Genomic DNA, 18,207 nt, shown 5'->3' with positions numbered 1-18,207 from the left:
GAAGTACATAAAAGTACCATTAGAGAGCAGCAGAGAGTCAAACACCGGAGAGAGGGCCACAGATACTGAAATAAAGCTAATAACTGACATCGTCTCTAAACGGTACAGCCTTCATGTTTTCCCCCGACACCACTAACTTAAACAGAGCAGTGATAGAGGCTCTCCATTCACTGAGACAATTAAGCATTTTATCATGACACTGAACTGAATATGTCTCTCAAATAAATTCCGGTGCTTTATTACGTTAGGGCTTACAGAATTTAACTAATGGTTTTATCAATATATTAATGTAATAAAAGATTTTATTCAGAGATCTACTTTAGCCCATTACAATTCATCCGAGTGGGATATAAAAATCTAATAATGAACCCTACACAGGCCTTTATGGATGGATTACTAACATTTATAGTTGCATCATTAGCTTCATGAGAATGGCATTAATCTGTTGTTCATTTTAATAGATTTGAACTCTTCTGCAAAATCATTAATGATTTACTGACAACTGATTACATCAAATAAGATAATTTCATGAGCAAATCTGTACCTTATGTTTTATTTACATCTATCTGTCTGTCAGTCTGTCTGTCTATCAATCTAGCTGGTCGTCCGTCCATCCGTCTGTCCATCCCTCCATCCGTCCATGCACCTCTAAACCCACAGGGTCTGGCTGTGGCTCAGACCATCACTGCAGGAGAGGCGTATGATGACACCGGGCCTCAGTCATGTGATCCTGCTATCGGAGCGAACTAACTCGCCTGGCACCGTCCAGACAGACCCCCGCCAGGCTCGTGTTTACTGCCTCTTAGACCTCAGTGTGGATAGGGCACCAGCGCGCGCACACACACACACACGAGGGAGATTTAAATGACTGCTCCTCTAAATGCGGCCTTTAGTCGGAGCCTCTCCCCCCTGACCGACTCGTCTCCCTGAGGGGAGCTCCTACAGCTACAGTACGGAGGTAAACTTGATCATAACTTTACTTCTTGAAGTAGACATTGTCCTCCTCCCAGAACCAGGTGTAGGTCAGATTGCCAGGATATGCCTCTGCTTGGCAGGTGAAGAGTGCATTCTGGGATATGTTGACAGTGATGTTTTCTGGCGGAGAGACGATGTATGGAGGCCCTGAGAGAAGCACAGACACATGGTTTGTACTGGTGAGCAGCTGTAACAGTGCAGTCTGTCGCTCAAGGGCCGAAATAACAGGATGCTTTAACACAAAACTGACTTGTCATCATTAATGTAACAGACAGCAGCACAAAAGAAACATAAGCATTCCCTCAGAGACAGAAATGGAGTCCAATCGCCACTCTTTATTGAGCTCTAGTTTTACAAGAAAGAAGAGACTTTAAGTATTTCTCTTAGCAAAAAAACATTATTTGAGTGACTTTTTAGAGTCATTTAATCAATTTGTTTGACTTAGTTTTTCAAGGTCAGTGTTGTGACCTAATTTTCATCCCCTTTATCGCTTTAGTAATGTGCTTTTTCTTTCATTTTTCTATCTGCAACGGTTCTAAAGATATTCGGTGGATGGACGGACACAAACGCACTGACAATTAATATACATCATGGCTTTACGGGATGTAAATAAAGTATTTACATACAATTTTTGAAAAATCTATCTGTGAATTTAAATGACAAAAAGTACAAATGTTTTCTTTTGTACTTTCCTTTAAGTAGAGTCATAAAACAATAACAACTGAACAAAAAAACCAGTAACCCCATAACTAAACAAAATTTGTCAAACAAATACAAAAGAAAATGAAATTATTTCATGGCTACTTGTGCATACCTACAGAGGGGGACAACCTACATGTATAAAATGAGAAAATATACCTAACCAATGACCAATTGGGATCAATCCTAGGCTGAGTCATACGATAATCTAAAACGTGTAATTACTGGAGCCCATCGAGTAAGGAATACATCATATTTAACATGAAGCTGTGCAGTTATTTTTTCCATTACGTATACTGACATGAATCTGTCTCTCCATGGTGGGTGGTAGAGGCTTAAGCCAGGCGGAGTTATCGTTTTCGTTGTCACTAGCAAAAAGGTGCTCAACGCTTGCAACGTTTCATGGCCAATGCTTCCCTCTGATAATATTCCCAGAATATAACACCGTGGGTCCAAAAGCAAATCAAAATTCAGAATTACTAGTATTTCTGCTCGAAAATCCTCCCAATATGATTTTAGTTTTGGGCATTCTCAAAAAATGTGTGTATGATTTCAAATTTTCTTGCAATTCTTCCAACATGAATTTCTTTTACATATCACATCTTCAGCTTCCAACCAAATTCCTTCCACAGAGTACTGTTGATTAATTTATGTCCTTTTTCGCACACACAGATTCCCACTTCTCATCCTCAATAGTGACATTTATTTCTAACTCTTTAATATTAAGAGCATTTCCAGGTATCTGTGATAATAAACATCTATCTTTTATGATATTTATCCAAAACAGTTCAATAGGGGTGAGAGTTTGCCTGAGAACGGTCCACTCTTTATGAAACATTAAATAACTTTGAATTTGAAAATAAATTGTAGAGATCATTCGACCTTATATCAAAATTTTCTTGTAATTGTGTAAATGATTTATGTATCCTCTTGATCAACTGAGAAAGTAAAAAATGCAGTTCTGTGTTTCTTTCTGTCCACCTCAACCTGAATTTACATTCACAACTGTTACTATTACAGTATGATTGTATATTCCCATTATCACATTATACCACTTTGTGGTAATTTAAAAGCAACAACTACACAGGATCTCTTTTGGGCAAATGACTGAAATACAGTAAAAATTAGACTTTAAACAGTGAAGTATCAAATGAACAGAAGGAAATTAAAGCTATAAACTTCTAAATCATTTAAGACACGCACACAGAGCTGCTCTGCTTATGGTTTGGTTTGGTCGACATTTCTTCAGGATCCAGTCTGAGGAAGAGCATTCCTATTCATGTACAATAAATCACGTCCATCTGATGTACAATGCAGTGAGCAGGCAGCTCCTGCATCACGCCCTTAACAGCAGTCAGAGCTTGAGCTTATGCATGCTTCACATTGTAAACTTTTCATCCCCTGTAGTACTCTATTTGCTCCCAATAAAGCAGAAGAGGCCATGAAAGGTAAGCTGTCTTTTATGAGAGGACCCAGATACAAGCCTCCTGGTTTTCTTCTGTGCGTGTGCCGCTCGGAGCATCAGGTGGGACCACTGACGGTCTTGTGTAGGTGTCTCACATAATTAAAAAACGATCACCGCACTGAGCATTATGACTCCTCAGATGTCTGTGTGTTATTGCTACTCACACCCTACACTTTGTTCACCATCTTTTTCTGCCAATGTCCAACCTTTACTTCAGTGTTTCTTACCTTAAAAAAGCCTCATTCTGGTGTTAATATGTTAGATGCTAATAAAGTTAACGCAGCGAATGGAGACCCAAACAGCAGCCTCGCTACGCAAACAGAGGTGGATAAAAATAGCAGGAAGATCCAATAATGTAGTACCATAATCAGATAGAAATTATCTACAGAGTATGGCTCTTTATTCTAACACAACCCCATAATCATTTCACAAACAACAAATGTTATGTGTGAATAAAAATAATACGTAAGATTAGTCAAAACTAAGTTCATCATTATCCAAAAAAATCTCTCTTTTAGGCCAAACTTGCAAATTCCATCCCTAAAAAAACATTGTTCTTAATGAAATTTTGGGAAAAATATGAAATTTCATATGAAAACAACTACATGTAGTCTTCAACATACGGACGCAATTGGTTCCAAGATGTTGCTCATTAAATGAAAAGTTGTTAGTAATTTTATTCATTCTGTAAGATTTTTTGTGCTTCTGTTCTAAAATGATGACCTTTGGGTTTTGAGCTGCTGTTCAGACAAGATGTGGAATTTAAACACGTAACTCTAACCTTTGGGAAGATCCAACAGGATGACTCAATTTCTACTCCATTTTCTACATAAATATTATAAAAACCTTGAGAATAAAAAGGTTTTTTGAAAATGATGTTGAAATGTGCTATTACAACTTGTTACAAGGACATTTTGTTTCATAAACTCCCCTAGTACACATTTAATAGTTGCTAATATGCTGTGCATCGTAAGTAATTTGGAAATCTATCAAAAGATTTAACATGTTGGTTTGAATTTTGATGAAAAAAATTCACATACGCTAATTTTATGTGCAGCGATCTATCAGCTGTTTCGCATTTTAAGGTGTCCCCGTTAGCCAAAGCTGAACATACAGGAAGTCCACGGCTGACGGATCTCTACAATAGCGTGTTTGAGAGAGTACTGTAGCATTAACAGGTCCACTGGAGGCTGCAAACTTAATGCAGTGGCATCACATGCACCACTGGCTACACTATTCACTAGGTTACAACGTAATGATTTTTTAATGTGTATTAGGATTGAGAGTGCATGTACTGTACATTTAGACTGCAAACAAAGAGAAGAGTAATTCCTCTGCTCTGTTCGCCCAAACAGAAGTCAGCCATTAAAATACACCCAACTCTAGCATAAAAGCAAGAGGCTTGCTTTCTTGTTAAATAAACACTGCTGACTACCTCCAGCCAGCAGCATCAGCAGACTGAGAGAAGTGGAGGCTGGCATCACATCCATCTATCTGATCTGTGTCTCACAGAGAGCCTAGTTAATGGAGCGGAGACAGACAGTGACGTTCTCGTAGACAGATCCTTTCGTGCACACATGCCTGTGCAGAAGAATGCACACACACACACACACACACGAACGCACACAGAGAGGCCCCAGGCTGAGCTATTGACTGACTGATACAGACTCACAAGGTATGTTACATTCATCAGCACACCAGAAGCTTGCATGACTGTGCTTTTCACTGCTGTCAATTCCTTCGAGTAGAAACGATTTAGAATTATGGATGCAAATGTGTTATTTGACCAAAAGCATCAAGTTTCCATTTTAAAATCTAGGGCAGATATATTAGTCAGGGGCACTCAGGAAACGGCTCTGGAGAGGTCTTGTTGAATCAGTGCATACAGTACCTTGAACCAGCAGACGAGTCGTGTGGAGCACCTCTCCCTGATCACTGTAGGCTCGACACGTGTACGCTCCTCTGTCATCTCTAGTGATGCTGAGGATGGTTAGACTGCCGTCATGTACCTGTGGTTACATGGAGGACAAACAGATGAAGGTCAAATCTGTGACACTACAGAAACATCCAGACCAACAGACCAAAGTAATGAAGTTTTTTTTACCCATAGCTGGAGCCTAATGCAGGTGACGTTGGATAGGAGGAGAGTACGACCTGAACAGGTAACCCGCTTCATCACAGAGCCAACACACAGACTTGTAAACAGACACTGTAAAATTTCCACTCAGATTCACCTATCATACTGAAAAAACGCACTGACTCCAGCCCAGAACTGTCACACCACGCTACATAGTGTAGTGCTAATGACCTTACCATCACTACATTCAGAAGATTTCATAAGCAGATGTAGAGTGACGTAAAATAGTGTCTCTAATTCACAAATGCAGTATTTTATTAATATACTTCATGACATTCCACGACTAAATGACAGGATTTATAGATATGTAGCATCTCCTACGTTATGAGCGATGAGTCTGCCTTATAAATGGCATCAAACGTATCATGAGTGGCTTTAATAATGTGTAGGTCTGAATCTTTTGGTGACCTTGGGAATGTCGAACCCTAAGTTGTTGTGTGTCCCAGTGTGCAGCCAATGATGAGAACTAATAAGAGGTGAAGAAACACATTAACCAAACCCAATATAAGCACCCTCATAAATTATGCAACATGTTGTGAAAGGCTCTGTCCATTCAAGTCACACACAGCTGTAGTCTGACCATTCATGCAGCTGAGGGGGGGGGGGATCTGCTACGCCTGCAGAATTATTCCTATTCATCTGTTTTTCAAACGGTTTACAGACCAACAGATGCAACATTGTCGACCAACCCAGAGCGACATTTCACATTTAACACACACTGAATCATCAGCACTCAGATTGCACTTTATGCAACTCTGCTGTTTCACACAACACATACGGTATGGTCCGCTGAGTGCTAAGGGTGTCAGCTAAACAGCGACGTGCTGTAGTGGATCACGTTAGGCATTAGAAGCTTTAATGAAGCCATGAACAAGTATCTCTTAATGCAAAGTGGTCTGTTTGGTTTTGTGTTGTTTTTATTTATTTATTTTTGTCATTGATATGAGGCTTGAGCTACGCGGCATCCCGCTCACGACATAAAGTTTTATCACAGTTAACTTTGAAAGCGAGAAAGAGATGCAGAGCTCTACAGCTTAAATGTAAAAGATTCAGGCAGAAGGTGAGTTTTTGCCTCCCTGCAAAACACCCACCAGAGATAAACTAATCAAATATCGATGTGCCAACCCTCATAAGCTAGCTAAAAGGTTCCTCATTAGCATCCATAAATGTAGATGCAATCCAGACTCAATCAGGCAATTTAAATCATGTTCCAAAATGCTTTTCTTTGGATGCTTAATCCTGGAGGTCAGGGATTCCAGGGTCCAATCTCAGAATTTACAAGAAAAATTAGTGAAGTATTACATAGGTTGCTTTTTTAAATGGACTTTAATTTTTTAACTTTCAACCTTCAGATATTTTCACATTTGTCTGTTTCACAGTCTGGGAAATAGCCAGAAATGCAGACAAAGGTTTTCAGGAAGTCAGCCAAAAACAATCTGGGCAACCGAGCATCCAGACTGTGTCTGTCCCAGGTCATAAAAGTCAACTCAGACAGTTTTGGAAGGTCTGATCAAATTCACATAAATTCAATTGCTGCATTACTCAGAACTATTCACACTCACACCTACATTCACCTTTATTTGGACTGCAGGAGGAATCCACAGAAGCTGGAGGGAACTCATGCAGACATACGGAGAATATGTTAACACCATGAAAAACAGTCCGAGGACCTCAGGTGGAATCGAACCCAGGATCGTCTTGCTGTTTGTGAACAGTTCTAACCACCGCTGGACCATTTCACCCCAATCTGACCAGTCTCAGAGTTCACCACAAACCAAATTCTCTGCGTTACTTTGCTCCACTGTCTTATTGTTATAGGTTTCAACTCCATTTCGTCTTCATGTATTATTTTTATCGTAATGACATCTTTAAAATTCACCTTTTGCTCTGTAAATTACTTTTCAAGATTTTATGTTTATCTTAATCTATTATAATAGAATCTGCATGCAGTGAAAAGTTTAGTAGACTCCCAAGACATTAAACATAAAAGACCTTGATATGTATTGGTCATCTGTCCAAACCAATACTTTCCTTGTCAGAGCTGTGCGTCCACACACATACAGAATGTCAGTGTCACTTCACCGACACCTCCACACAGGCTGATAGTGGGCTCTGAGACAGCAGGACATCGCTGCTGTTTTCCTATTTGCTTTATTGTGCTTGTGATTTGAGTGTGCTTTGGGGAAGACCCTTGTACTCCCACGTAGCTTTCAGGCCTCTCGTTCACAACTGTTTTGTTCCGTATCTTTGTTTTATGGTTCTTTTTTTTCCCTGTGCAAATAAATAAAGCAATAAAGAAAAGTCAAGAGAGAAGAAGGAGGAGGATTCCTCCTCTCAAAACATCTCTGTGACATTCCTGCCTTTTTCCATTACGTCTCCATGGATCGCAGCATGTGGGTGGACAAATATATCCTGGCTGTCTTCTCACCGCTACAGGGAGCTTTTCCCAAGTTTGAACTTTTCCTTACTTGAACATCGATTGTAAAAAGCAAAATAGATGAGGAAAGCTCATATGATTTAAAATATGTTCTTTGGTGAGTATCAGCAAAGCTGGTGAGACATGGCTTTTGGTTCTCGCAAGTGATTTTCATTTTTAGTGTGACACTCACATTAGGACTTATGTAATATTGATGGAGAAGAAGGAGATTAGGAATGCATTTGAATGTTATCTAATCATTTAAGAAGAGACGGGTGATCAAAGAGGCGAGTGGAAGAAGAGATGGTGGAGCAAAAGAGACATGATTAAAGAGGAAGCAGCCTTCAATTGACTCTCCTGCTTATTCCTTTCACATCCTGTATCACAGAGACAACAGGCTGTCTCTCAGTGGCATCATGTAAAGGCATGTATAGAAAAAAACAAAGATATGCATGTTTCAAAGAATTCCAAAAACAGTTAAAAACAGCTTACTTCAGATTCTTTGTTTTGAGAGGATGACTCCTGACTATGATGACAGTGTAGATGCTGCAATTGAGTGTTAGCTCCTGCTTCACAAGTACAGTAGGTGTAGATGACACTGATATGGTAGCATATCGAGAGCAAAAGTTTCAGCACTTCAGAATAAGGCGATGCATTATCATCTGCTGATGCTCCAGGTGCTTGTGAGTCATCCATAATGGAGCGGTGTGTTAAATGTCTTTTATTCTGTGCAAGTAACACCACCAGCCTTCACAGCTGATTGTGTATGTAATGTAAGTGGGATATTTCACTGCCATCAAATCATGCTGAGGTTGTGCCAGAAATAATCATGTCATCAGATTGTCTACTTTGTGAGTTTATCCACAGGAACAAATATCATGCATCAACAGTGAACAAGTGCTCAGAAATGTGAGGTGTGCTGCCAGTGGTTGTCTAAGTGATTCAAGATGGATAGTCTTTTTTTCAAGGAACTAGAAGTGGTGTTTACGTGTCTTCCATGCTTTTAATGTCTCACTCTCTACTCTGATGGGTTACAGGGCTGGATGATGGATTGGACTTGTAGATTGTTCCAGGAGCTGATGGGTCATTCAAAGCACTGAGTTTAAAAGTTTGGTCTCTTCCAGGTCCGCTTGTCTTTAATCTCTCCACTTCAAATACAGATACGGATACCTGGATATGGAACTTTCACGAATATGGAAGAGATGGATACAGTGGAGCAATAACACCGCAAATCATCAAGGGCAGTGCAGCTCAAGTAAGGAAGGACAAATGTGTGGACATATCGAATAAAATAAAAAAAGTGATGGGTTACAATTGTATTGTTTTTGACTGAATGTCGGCATTAGACTCTTTTTTTTGCTCGTGATTTACAGAGGGCGTCAAACTTTTTGGAATCAGGGTTGTAAGGCTTCACTTCTCACTTCACTTCACTTCATTTCTGTCCTTACCAAGTATTTTGCATTGGTTGCGAGTTCTTCTCCCTCCCTCAGCCAGCTGATCGTTGGTTTTGGATTTCCCTGGGCAGAGCAGCTAAGCAGAGTGCTTCCCCCTTCCTTTGCTTCCACATATTGTGGCGGCGTCGCTGTAAATGAAGGTGGTGCTGTCAAGAAAAGCAAAAACAAAACATGTGGTCACATATCATTAAGCTCTCACAGGGGATTCTTCTGTTGTAGCAGCATCCTTGATCAAAAAGGATGAATAGAAGCTTATCGGCACTCTCCAACTCTTCAGATCTATGATTCTGTCCCACTCAGACAACACATCGAAAAATTGTGCATTTGACATGAGGCAGGAGGGTCTCGAGGAAACGGACAGTGTTGAACAAAATGTGGTGACGCCACATTTTTCTGAAACAGGTAGACACCAGAAATGCTTAAGAAACCACTTAGCAACATCACTGCACTTCCACCTGATGTTCCTGAGCCTCGCTAAGAGGCACAAGGGAGCTCTTCGCCATATACTGCAGGCCAATAAACTGTAGTTCCATCAGACAGCTGCTTCCAGCATTTCAACATAATATTTTGATTATAAATAGAGGCAGTGTGTTTAAATCCCTGCTATACAAGTGGGTCACTGCTTGCCGCTGGGAGTGCTGTCATGCATCAGACTGCTCACAAGCACCTGGCATGGAGTAAACAAATCACCTAATTAGCACATTGAGACATCTGCCTGTCCATACTGCCCTCTTAGTCTCTAGTGCTCATTACATTGTATTATGCAGTGGATTAATCGAGACCCCAACAAAATACATGACTGGTCTGCGTATGTCGAGCTCATGCTGTGTGTTCACGACACTAAATGTTTCATGATGTGTCGTCTTTTTTATGAAGGGGGAACCTTCTGCAAATGCTTCAATGTGAGTTTGAGCTAAAACTGATTCTCTGTGATGTGACTAGTCTGAACCACTGACCCAGGGTTTATTGGTGGAAAGTACATTTAATGGAGTATATTTAAGGGCACTATGACATTCTCAGGTAGTACTGTACATCAGTATTTTTAGGTATTTTAACTAGAGTATTTTAGTTGTAAAATACTTAAAATACTCTACATGGTATTTTAACTTTTTCTGCCCCGAGAACTGCCACCTTACCTTGGTGAGTGAGTTTGAGTGCCAGAATGATTCCAGGAGCTGTGTTGTCAGGGGCTTATGCTCCTGCTAGGGTCTCCTTTGGCAAACAAGTCCTGGGTGACGGGCCAGACTATGAGCAGCAGCAAAACCCCTATGACGAGAAAAATACCAAGGACAGTGACGTCACCCAGTATGGCACAACTGGGGCCCCATCCTAGAGCCAGGCGTGGGGTTGGGGCTCATATGTGAGCACCTGGTGACTGGGCTCTGCCCATGGAGCTCAGCCTGAAAGGACGACGTGGGTCAACCTCCAGTGGACTCACCACCTCTCGAGGAAACCGTAGGGGACGGGTGTAGTGTGGATTGGGTGGCAGTCGTCAGCATAGGGCTCAATGACCCAATCCCCAGACAAAGAGTCTAGCTCTAGGGACATGGAATGTTACCTCGCTGGGGGGAAAGGAGCCAGAGCTTGTGAAATAGGTTGAGAGGTCAGACTCACCTCAACCCACAGTTGGGTTCTGTAACCCAAACCCTTGAGAGGGGCTGGACTCTCCACTTTTCTGGTGTTGTCCAAGGTGAGAGGCAGCAGGCTATTTTGGGCTTGCTTATAGCCCCACAGCTCAGCAGTCATATGTTGGAGTTCACCCTGGTGAACGAGAGGATCGCGTCCCTGCGCCTTCGGGTTGTGGACAGGTGTATCACTGTTGTTTCGGCCTACGGGTCAACTTACGAACATTCTACTTACAAACACCCGCTGCCATATCTGACTATTGTACTTCAGTTCCCGTTTCTGCCATAACCCCCACTGAGCAGCACAGCTGCCTTTGCTCATCAACACTCGTCTCCCCTTCTTGCCGTTGTTTGTTGTTGTGTCTTTAAGCAACTCAACGCATCTCAGCGTACCTTGGATACTATACTCTTCATCATGGATGATAAAGCAAAGGCTGGTGAAGATAGTGGTAGTGGTGTCCATCTCTCTGATGGCAACTCTGCCTCTCACCGCCAATAATTTCTCCGTCTTCCTTTTCCTTTGCTCTAAAGGTAAGCTACAGGCTACATACATATTGTAGTATGGTACTATATGTTTTAAATTTTATTTGCTGTACACTAAGATGACATTATGTGCTTTTATTGGTTTTCTAGCAATTTTTAGAGTCCAATATTTATGGTGGACAGACGTTAAATTGATTGAAATGACGTAAACTTGTTTGTTATTATTCCGTGTATTTTCTTTTAAAATTAAGAACAACTTAACTCGATACGAACTGTACCTGTATTTTATTTTATTACATGTCGTTTTTATGTCCTGTTATTGTTTCTGGTAAGTCTTAGGGAATAGTACTTACGTATTTAGAATAGTAATGGCAATTATACGACTTCAAATGGCGATTATAGATTGAAATTTAATAATAACGACTTACAGACAATTCAACTTACAAATCCCCTCACCTCTTTACATGGTGGTGCTGGTGTCATTACTTTTCCTATATGTTTCTCAGGGGACTGAGATCGAAAGGAAGTAGGTGGCACACATGGCGGTGAGAACAGCAGCTATGTTAGGAGCTGTTTCACACCATCAGGTACAGCTCATCATGATCGAAGTGTGGCTGTAGCTCAGAAATCTGTTAGTTACTCCCGAAGAAGTATCACTTTGTCGCCCTACTTAGTCTAACTCTTCCACAATTGTGATCAATAAAAGACATTTGAAGAGCCTTCTCTGCTTCCGCTTTCCTTAGTAGACCATAAAGCAAATCAACAGATGGCTGGATACATTTGTTGTAACTCAAGAGTGCATCTGCAGCATTTTATTCCCTTTGCTTTTATCTGCTCCTGAGAGAATAAAAATTACATAAAGCACACATTCTTCGTTAGTCTCTGATGTCTAACTTATGTTTCAGCGTAAACACAGTTGAAACAGGAGACTAATGGTATATTGTATTTAAAAAAGAACACTGACTTCCTCACTGACCCACATTTCTTTTACGGTCAGATTAGAACAATCCATACTGTGATTTGAGCACATTGAACCCTGCACCCTGCAAATCTACATGTCATAGTGACCATGATCAAGGAACTGAATACCGAGTTGCTCCTGGTGTGGAATAAGGGCTGCCCACTGCTTCACAGGGATGGCTCAAATGTAGTTAAGATCAATAAAGCCTCTGCATTAAAAAAATATGTTTAAAATTTCTTCCCATCCTTTGGTTCCTCTGGTTCAATGTCACATCACACATGCATTAAATTCTCGTCATCCAGTGCAAAAGCATCAGCATGTGATGCACCATCCACTGAGACAACAGCAGTTCTATTATTTTGGATATCTGCTATGGAGAAGATCAGCTGTCATTGAAAACACAACAAAAAATTATTACAGAAAAATCTAAATGTATAAAAGAAAAATGTCTGCGATAATAAAAATAGGGAAGTGATTTTTTCTCATTGTCCCAATTTTAAATTTTATTTAACATATTGTATTTTATATACATACTTTTTTTTTTTATATAAGTAGGTCACATATGTGTCAGAACTGCGGTGGTATTTGAATCCATGGGGGTGATTCAGGGACAAATGGCAAGCTGAATTCTTAACATGTAAATATTCATCCCACATGTTCCATCTTATACATTTGTCACACATTTATTAGATTTTCATCATTCTTTTTCAACATTCCTGCATAATCTCACTCATTCATTCTCTTTCTATGTTTTTAGTTACCGGTATCTTTCAAGTGAAGAGACTAACTTTCTTGATGTTGAGTGAAGGGATTTCAATTTTCTTACCACCCCTCCTTGAAATCTCTCACTGCCTGCTGGGCCATACTGATATAAGTGGCATATGAGCTTAGTCCATGTATACTCTCCTGTCCAGTGATTAAAATAACATGGTCATCCATTCCGCCCAGTCATCTCCCAGTCATTCCTCTGTCTGTGGCCTCCATCCCTAGGATTGGACCAATGGTCAGGTTCCAGAGTCGAGGGGACAACAGGGGACTCTGGATATTAGGTAAGGATATCCTCAAAAGATCTCGTAGGCACCGTCAGCTCAGGTGGCGGAACCAGCTAGGATGAGTCATCTAAGTTCTCATTAGGGGGCTCCATAAGAGACACAGTTGACGCCTCTTCCATCAGACCCACATGTCTTCCATCAGCCTCAGAGGAGAGGTGTACAAAGACATTGTGTCCTGGCATCACAGAAGGTGTCCCAGGTGTTGCATGTTGGAGACTAAACACACACCCACATAGAGCTGGTGGACAAATGAACTGACATTTGGGCTCCAGTCGCGTCAAATAAATGGGTCCTGAATGCCCGCCTATCAGCATCTCGCTGAAACAGTGGCAGGAGTTCCTTTGCACTTAGTGTAGATGTTTAACAAAGAATCGAGTGAAAGCTATGGTCCAGTCGGGTATTTTTGATGTCTGAAAACCTTGCCGATGCCTGAAGAGCGAAGGGAAGAGAACGACAGGACAGAAGAGATGAGAGAGGAGAGGATGAGAAGGAGGCAGACAGAGAGAGTGGCCTTAGTGTCTTTTTTGGGCATGAGGCCTTGCCATCTGACACCTGCCACTGAGTGGGCACAAATTCCCCTGTCCGCTTGGCAGGAAATTAAGGCCAAATAAACAGAAACTCAAAGGAGGAGTGTATGCAAATACCAGCAGCCAGAGGAAATGGGTGCCTGTGGTGTCTGTGTGGAGGCCAGACAAAAATGGCACCTGCTTCCCTCACAGACACCCATTTAGTGGACAGCAGTAGTATAAAGTCTTCATAGGAATTCCGTTTAGGGATATCTAGACCTTGGAACAACTGCTGCTTTTGTTTTCCATCTATAGATTCAAATAACCGCCCAATGAAAACTACCAGCTGTACCACTACACCGCACAGGCTTCCTGTATCTCTGCATGTCCATTGGCATGAGGTCGCATAAAATGCCATCACTTAATATGCAAAATACATATGACATTCAGGTATATTATTAGTTCTGCTGCAGCCCTAGGAGCTCAGTTTCTGTTGCAAGGACTGATAGGATGGGGAGGGCTGCAGAAGAGGGAGGGAGGAATGAAGAAGTTGACTTTAAGAGTGAATACCGATGAGGTGGGCCACAGAGATGCGGCCTGCATACACAACAAAATGCACAAGATTCCCTCGGATGTTCTAACGAATATCACGAGAGGTGTGCAGGTGCCAGCAGAGTTTGACCTATTCACACTTCAGCCAGCAGACACAGATCTCACTCATTCATGTGTAAACACAGAGTTTATGTAAAGAAGTCAAACACAGAACTAACAGTATGGAAAGTAGCTTGCACTAAAATAACAAAACACAGATGTACAAAAGAAAACATTTTGTTCTGCCACGATGTGCATTTATACAGATCAGCATTTTTCTTTCCAATATGAATACGCCATGCAATCGATTTTATAAATTGATCTTTACATAGTATTTTGCATGAAGCGCCCTGTAATCATTATTCACACGAGAACTGCATTAATGTTAAACCATTTGGAAATCAAATATGCATGAGGTTCACACAGTACTCATAAGCTACTAAAGCACACATGTGACTGAGCCTGACAGGACTTTGCTCACTAAGTCTGTCTGTAATGACACAGGGTTACGCAGTCACAGATCAGTGAGGCTTGAACAGAAGAAAATCAACAGATTCAACCAGAACTGTTGTCTTTAAACACCTGTTTCAAGGTAATTCACCTGCTGATATTAACCAGTTGCAGGGAATTAAAATAAAGCTGTTTTGTGTCTTTCCTGCATTTGCTTGCAGAAAGCATTTTTAGTATTTGATTTGTTTGACAAAAAAAATAATATTTTGGAAACACATTCCTCACATGAAACAGATAGAAGGGTTAAAAATGTATGTGGGCATGATTGGTTTTGTAATCTGTGTAAGGCTGCAACAATGCAAAGACGTACCTCACACAGGATTGTCTAAGCCACTGGGGTATTCCTGGGAAATGCAAAGGTGCAGATTTTTTTCTGCCTGGTCATCACTTTGATAGGTCTCAGACTATCACAGACAATCCCTGATAGAACTGCCTTAAACAGGACAGAATCAATTCCGTATAGCTGGCCACTCATCCGTTTTTACCAAAGGCCTTTTCAAGAAGCTGCATGAACGATCTAAAAGTAAAAAAAACGTCTAACCTTCACTTATTCATTTGCGCAGGGAGGAAATATGGAAAACCATAAACCATCACCAGCAGACAGGTGGACCAGGGAATCTGCATTTTGTTTCAGAGGATCAGAATAACTGAAGAGATAATTGCAGGCTTGAAACGTATCTTTATTTTCCTTTAGCAAAAAATAATAAATGAACCACACAAGACAAAAGCAGAGCATCAGTTTGAGTCTCTGTACTGAATGTTAAAGTGCTCCAAACAAGAAGTGTTTAACATCAGAGTCAAACAAATTATTGTAATATTTCCAACATATATACTCATTCGTTCATCTTCCTTATCCGCTTCTTCCGCTGTCGCAGGTCGCGGGGTTGCTGGAGCCTATCCCAGTGGACAGAGGGCATGAGGCAGGGTACACTCTGGGCACGACGCCATTGCACCACAAGGAGACAGGAAAACACACACACTCACACCTACGGGCAATTTGGGACTGGCCAATTGACCTGAAGCGCACGTTTTTGGTGGCGATAGCGCAGCAACAGTTCTTAGTTCGTGTCCAGCGCGCACACCCACACACACACACACACACACACACACACACACACACACACACACACGCATATACATACATTCATGTGTGTGTGTGTGTGTGTGTGTGTATGTGTGTGTGTGTGTTTGTGTGTTTGTATATGGGCTTTTTAAAATAAATAATATATATAATATTTTAAATAAATAATAATATAAATAATAAATACATAAATAATAAGGACTGAAAATTCCCTAATTGTCTAGCAGCATTGTTAATGATCGTCTTATGTCTAACTAACCATGATTTACAAAGTAAGGCATCAGGAGTAACATGAGGGGCCGAAACCACTGAATGGTGGCACGAAATAGAAATGATGATGAGTCAATCATCCAAGTACTTGATGTTTGATTAACATTCACTAAAACAAAATCAAGTATGACAAAAATAAGATGCTGAAGACAAAGTACATATAGGCATCTGTGGCTATGAAGTCAATGCATACAAAGTTAAGATAGCTGATCAAAAAATGATAGGAAGTAAACTCCTTGCAGAAAGGAAGCTTCTGCCAGTGCTTAATGCTTTTGACCATGATGCAACAGACTGTATGTATGCCCCTGATCATTCAGCTCACCATTTACTGTGAGGTGCACCCAGCTGCCGTTATGGAAGGTGTCGTACTGTTGCTCCAGCATCAGGACCCTGCACTCATACCAGCCCTGGTCCTCAGAGCGCACTGGGTCAATCTGTAGGGACGCCTTCCCATGAAGAGAAGCTCTACCTGCAGACAGAGGGGACAAAAAACATCAAAATGAGCGTTTTGTCTTTTTTCCACATTGGTCAGGCTTCCCATATAAACTCACATCTATGAGCGTAATTGATCTCATCATAGATCCATCAGGTGGATGTTTAGTGCTCTATTCAACTTTTCTTATTGGAGCAGGAAAGATATTTTCTTCTGAATGTAATAATCAGTCAAAAAAGTGTTTGTTTTTTCAATTTATTTTGTTAAAACTTAAAATTATGGGTAGCACTGTCACTTCCCAGGTAGAAGGTTCCCGGTTCAAATCCTTTTTGTGCCGAGTTTGCATGTTCTCCCCGTGTCTGCGTGGGTTCTCTCCGGGTTCTCTGGCTTCCTCACCTCCAAAAACATACAGCTTAGGTGAATCGATCGTTTCCAAATTGACCGTAGGTGTGAGTGTGTGCGTGAGTGGTTGCTTGTCTTTTGTGTGGCTTCGCAGTGCACTGGCATCATGCTCGGAGTGTCCCCCGCCTCTCGCTCACAAGTCAGGTGGGTTAGGGTCCAGCAACTCCCATGAATCGCAAAGCTGAATAAGCAGTTAAGAAAATGAATGAATGAATGAATAAATCTTAAAATGTTTGTGTATTACTTGTGTGATTAGGTTTACGTGAAACATTGTCATTATCATTTTTCTTTTCTCTGCATGAACCCAATTAAGGTCAACAAAGCACTAAAATAAGCACAAACACACTACTGGGATATACAAGGTCCAAGATGGTGCAACACACAAATTTATTTGTCTGCTTTGTTCATTGGGTACTGTATTCCTAATACCCAATAAATTCACTGTGTAGTCTTTCCACACACTGGAAAACAAGAAGATATCCTGGACTGGTCATCTGCTTGTCTCAGACACTTTCCTGTCATGCACAGTCTCAAATGATTCTTAACAAAAACAGCTTCCAGTTTTTTATGCTAAGACACCATTAGTCTAATGAGATCCTGGCTTTAGCATCATACTGTATGTGACATACTCCATATCCATCTTTCTATGGCCTTGTTCAGACTGGTCGCCTATATCTGATTTTTAGCCCATCCAGATTGATATTGAATATTCCGTTTGTAGTCTGAACAGCCCCGTACCACATGATATCTGATTTTTGCAGGGTGGATTGAAACCACATTCGGGAGGTAGTTTCATATTGTATATGGACAGATGCATCTCAGTCTGAACAGCTCCAAACACTCCGATCAGATATGGCGGACCGTGACGTCATATCCGCGACGCGAAGAAGTTGACGATATCTGGTGTGTGTGAGATTTTCCCCACCTCTACCATACAGTGATATCGTCAATACGCTAAGGTAACAAAACTTCCTGTTCGTCGATGTTGTTGTTGTTTTTGCCGCCGTGACAATTATATAACCTCACACATTACGCGCACCGACGTCGTTGTTATGGCAGCCTGTCAGATCGGCTGTTAACCCAGTCTGAACAGAGTGAACAGGGCTGTGTGAACAGTCAGCCCTAAAAATCGAATATGGAAGGATAT

The 18,207-nt window shown here is 41.1% G+C and overlaps 1 protein-coding gene across 1 annotated transcript in view; it reads right to left on the bottom strand.

The window, feature by feature from the left end:
- igsf9ba (immunoglobulin superfamily, member 9Ba) overlaps positions 1–18,207 on the bottom strand; it is a 64,151-nt gene that overhangs the window by 26,290 nt on the left and 19,654 nt on the right. Inside the window, exons 3-6 of the mRNA XM_068318181.1 lie at positions 16,548–16,694; positions 9,141–9,292; positions 5,031–5,148; positions 981–1,122 (exon numbers count right to left, since the gene is read on the bottom strand). Of these exons, the coding sequence (XP_068174282.1) occupies positions 981–1,122; positions 5,031–5,148; positions 9,141–9,292; positions 16,548–16,694 (559 nt within the window). The remainder of the gene's footprint in view (positions 1–980; positions 1,123–5,030; positions 5,149–9,140; positions 9,293–16,547; positions 16,695–18,207) is intronic.

Source organism: Antennarius striatus, chromosome 6 (assembly GCF_040054535.1).
Source record: "Antennarius striatus isolate MH-2024 chromosome 6, ASM4005453v1, whole genome shotgun sequence".
In the NCBI taxonomy this organism is placed as follows: Eukaryota; Metazoa; Chordata; class Actinopteri; order Lophiiformes; family Antennariidae; genus Antennarius; species Antennarius striatus.
The sequence above is the reverse complement of the archived record's forward strand: the minus strand, read 5'-3'. Positions and strand labels throughout refer to the sequence as shown.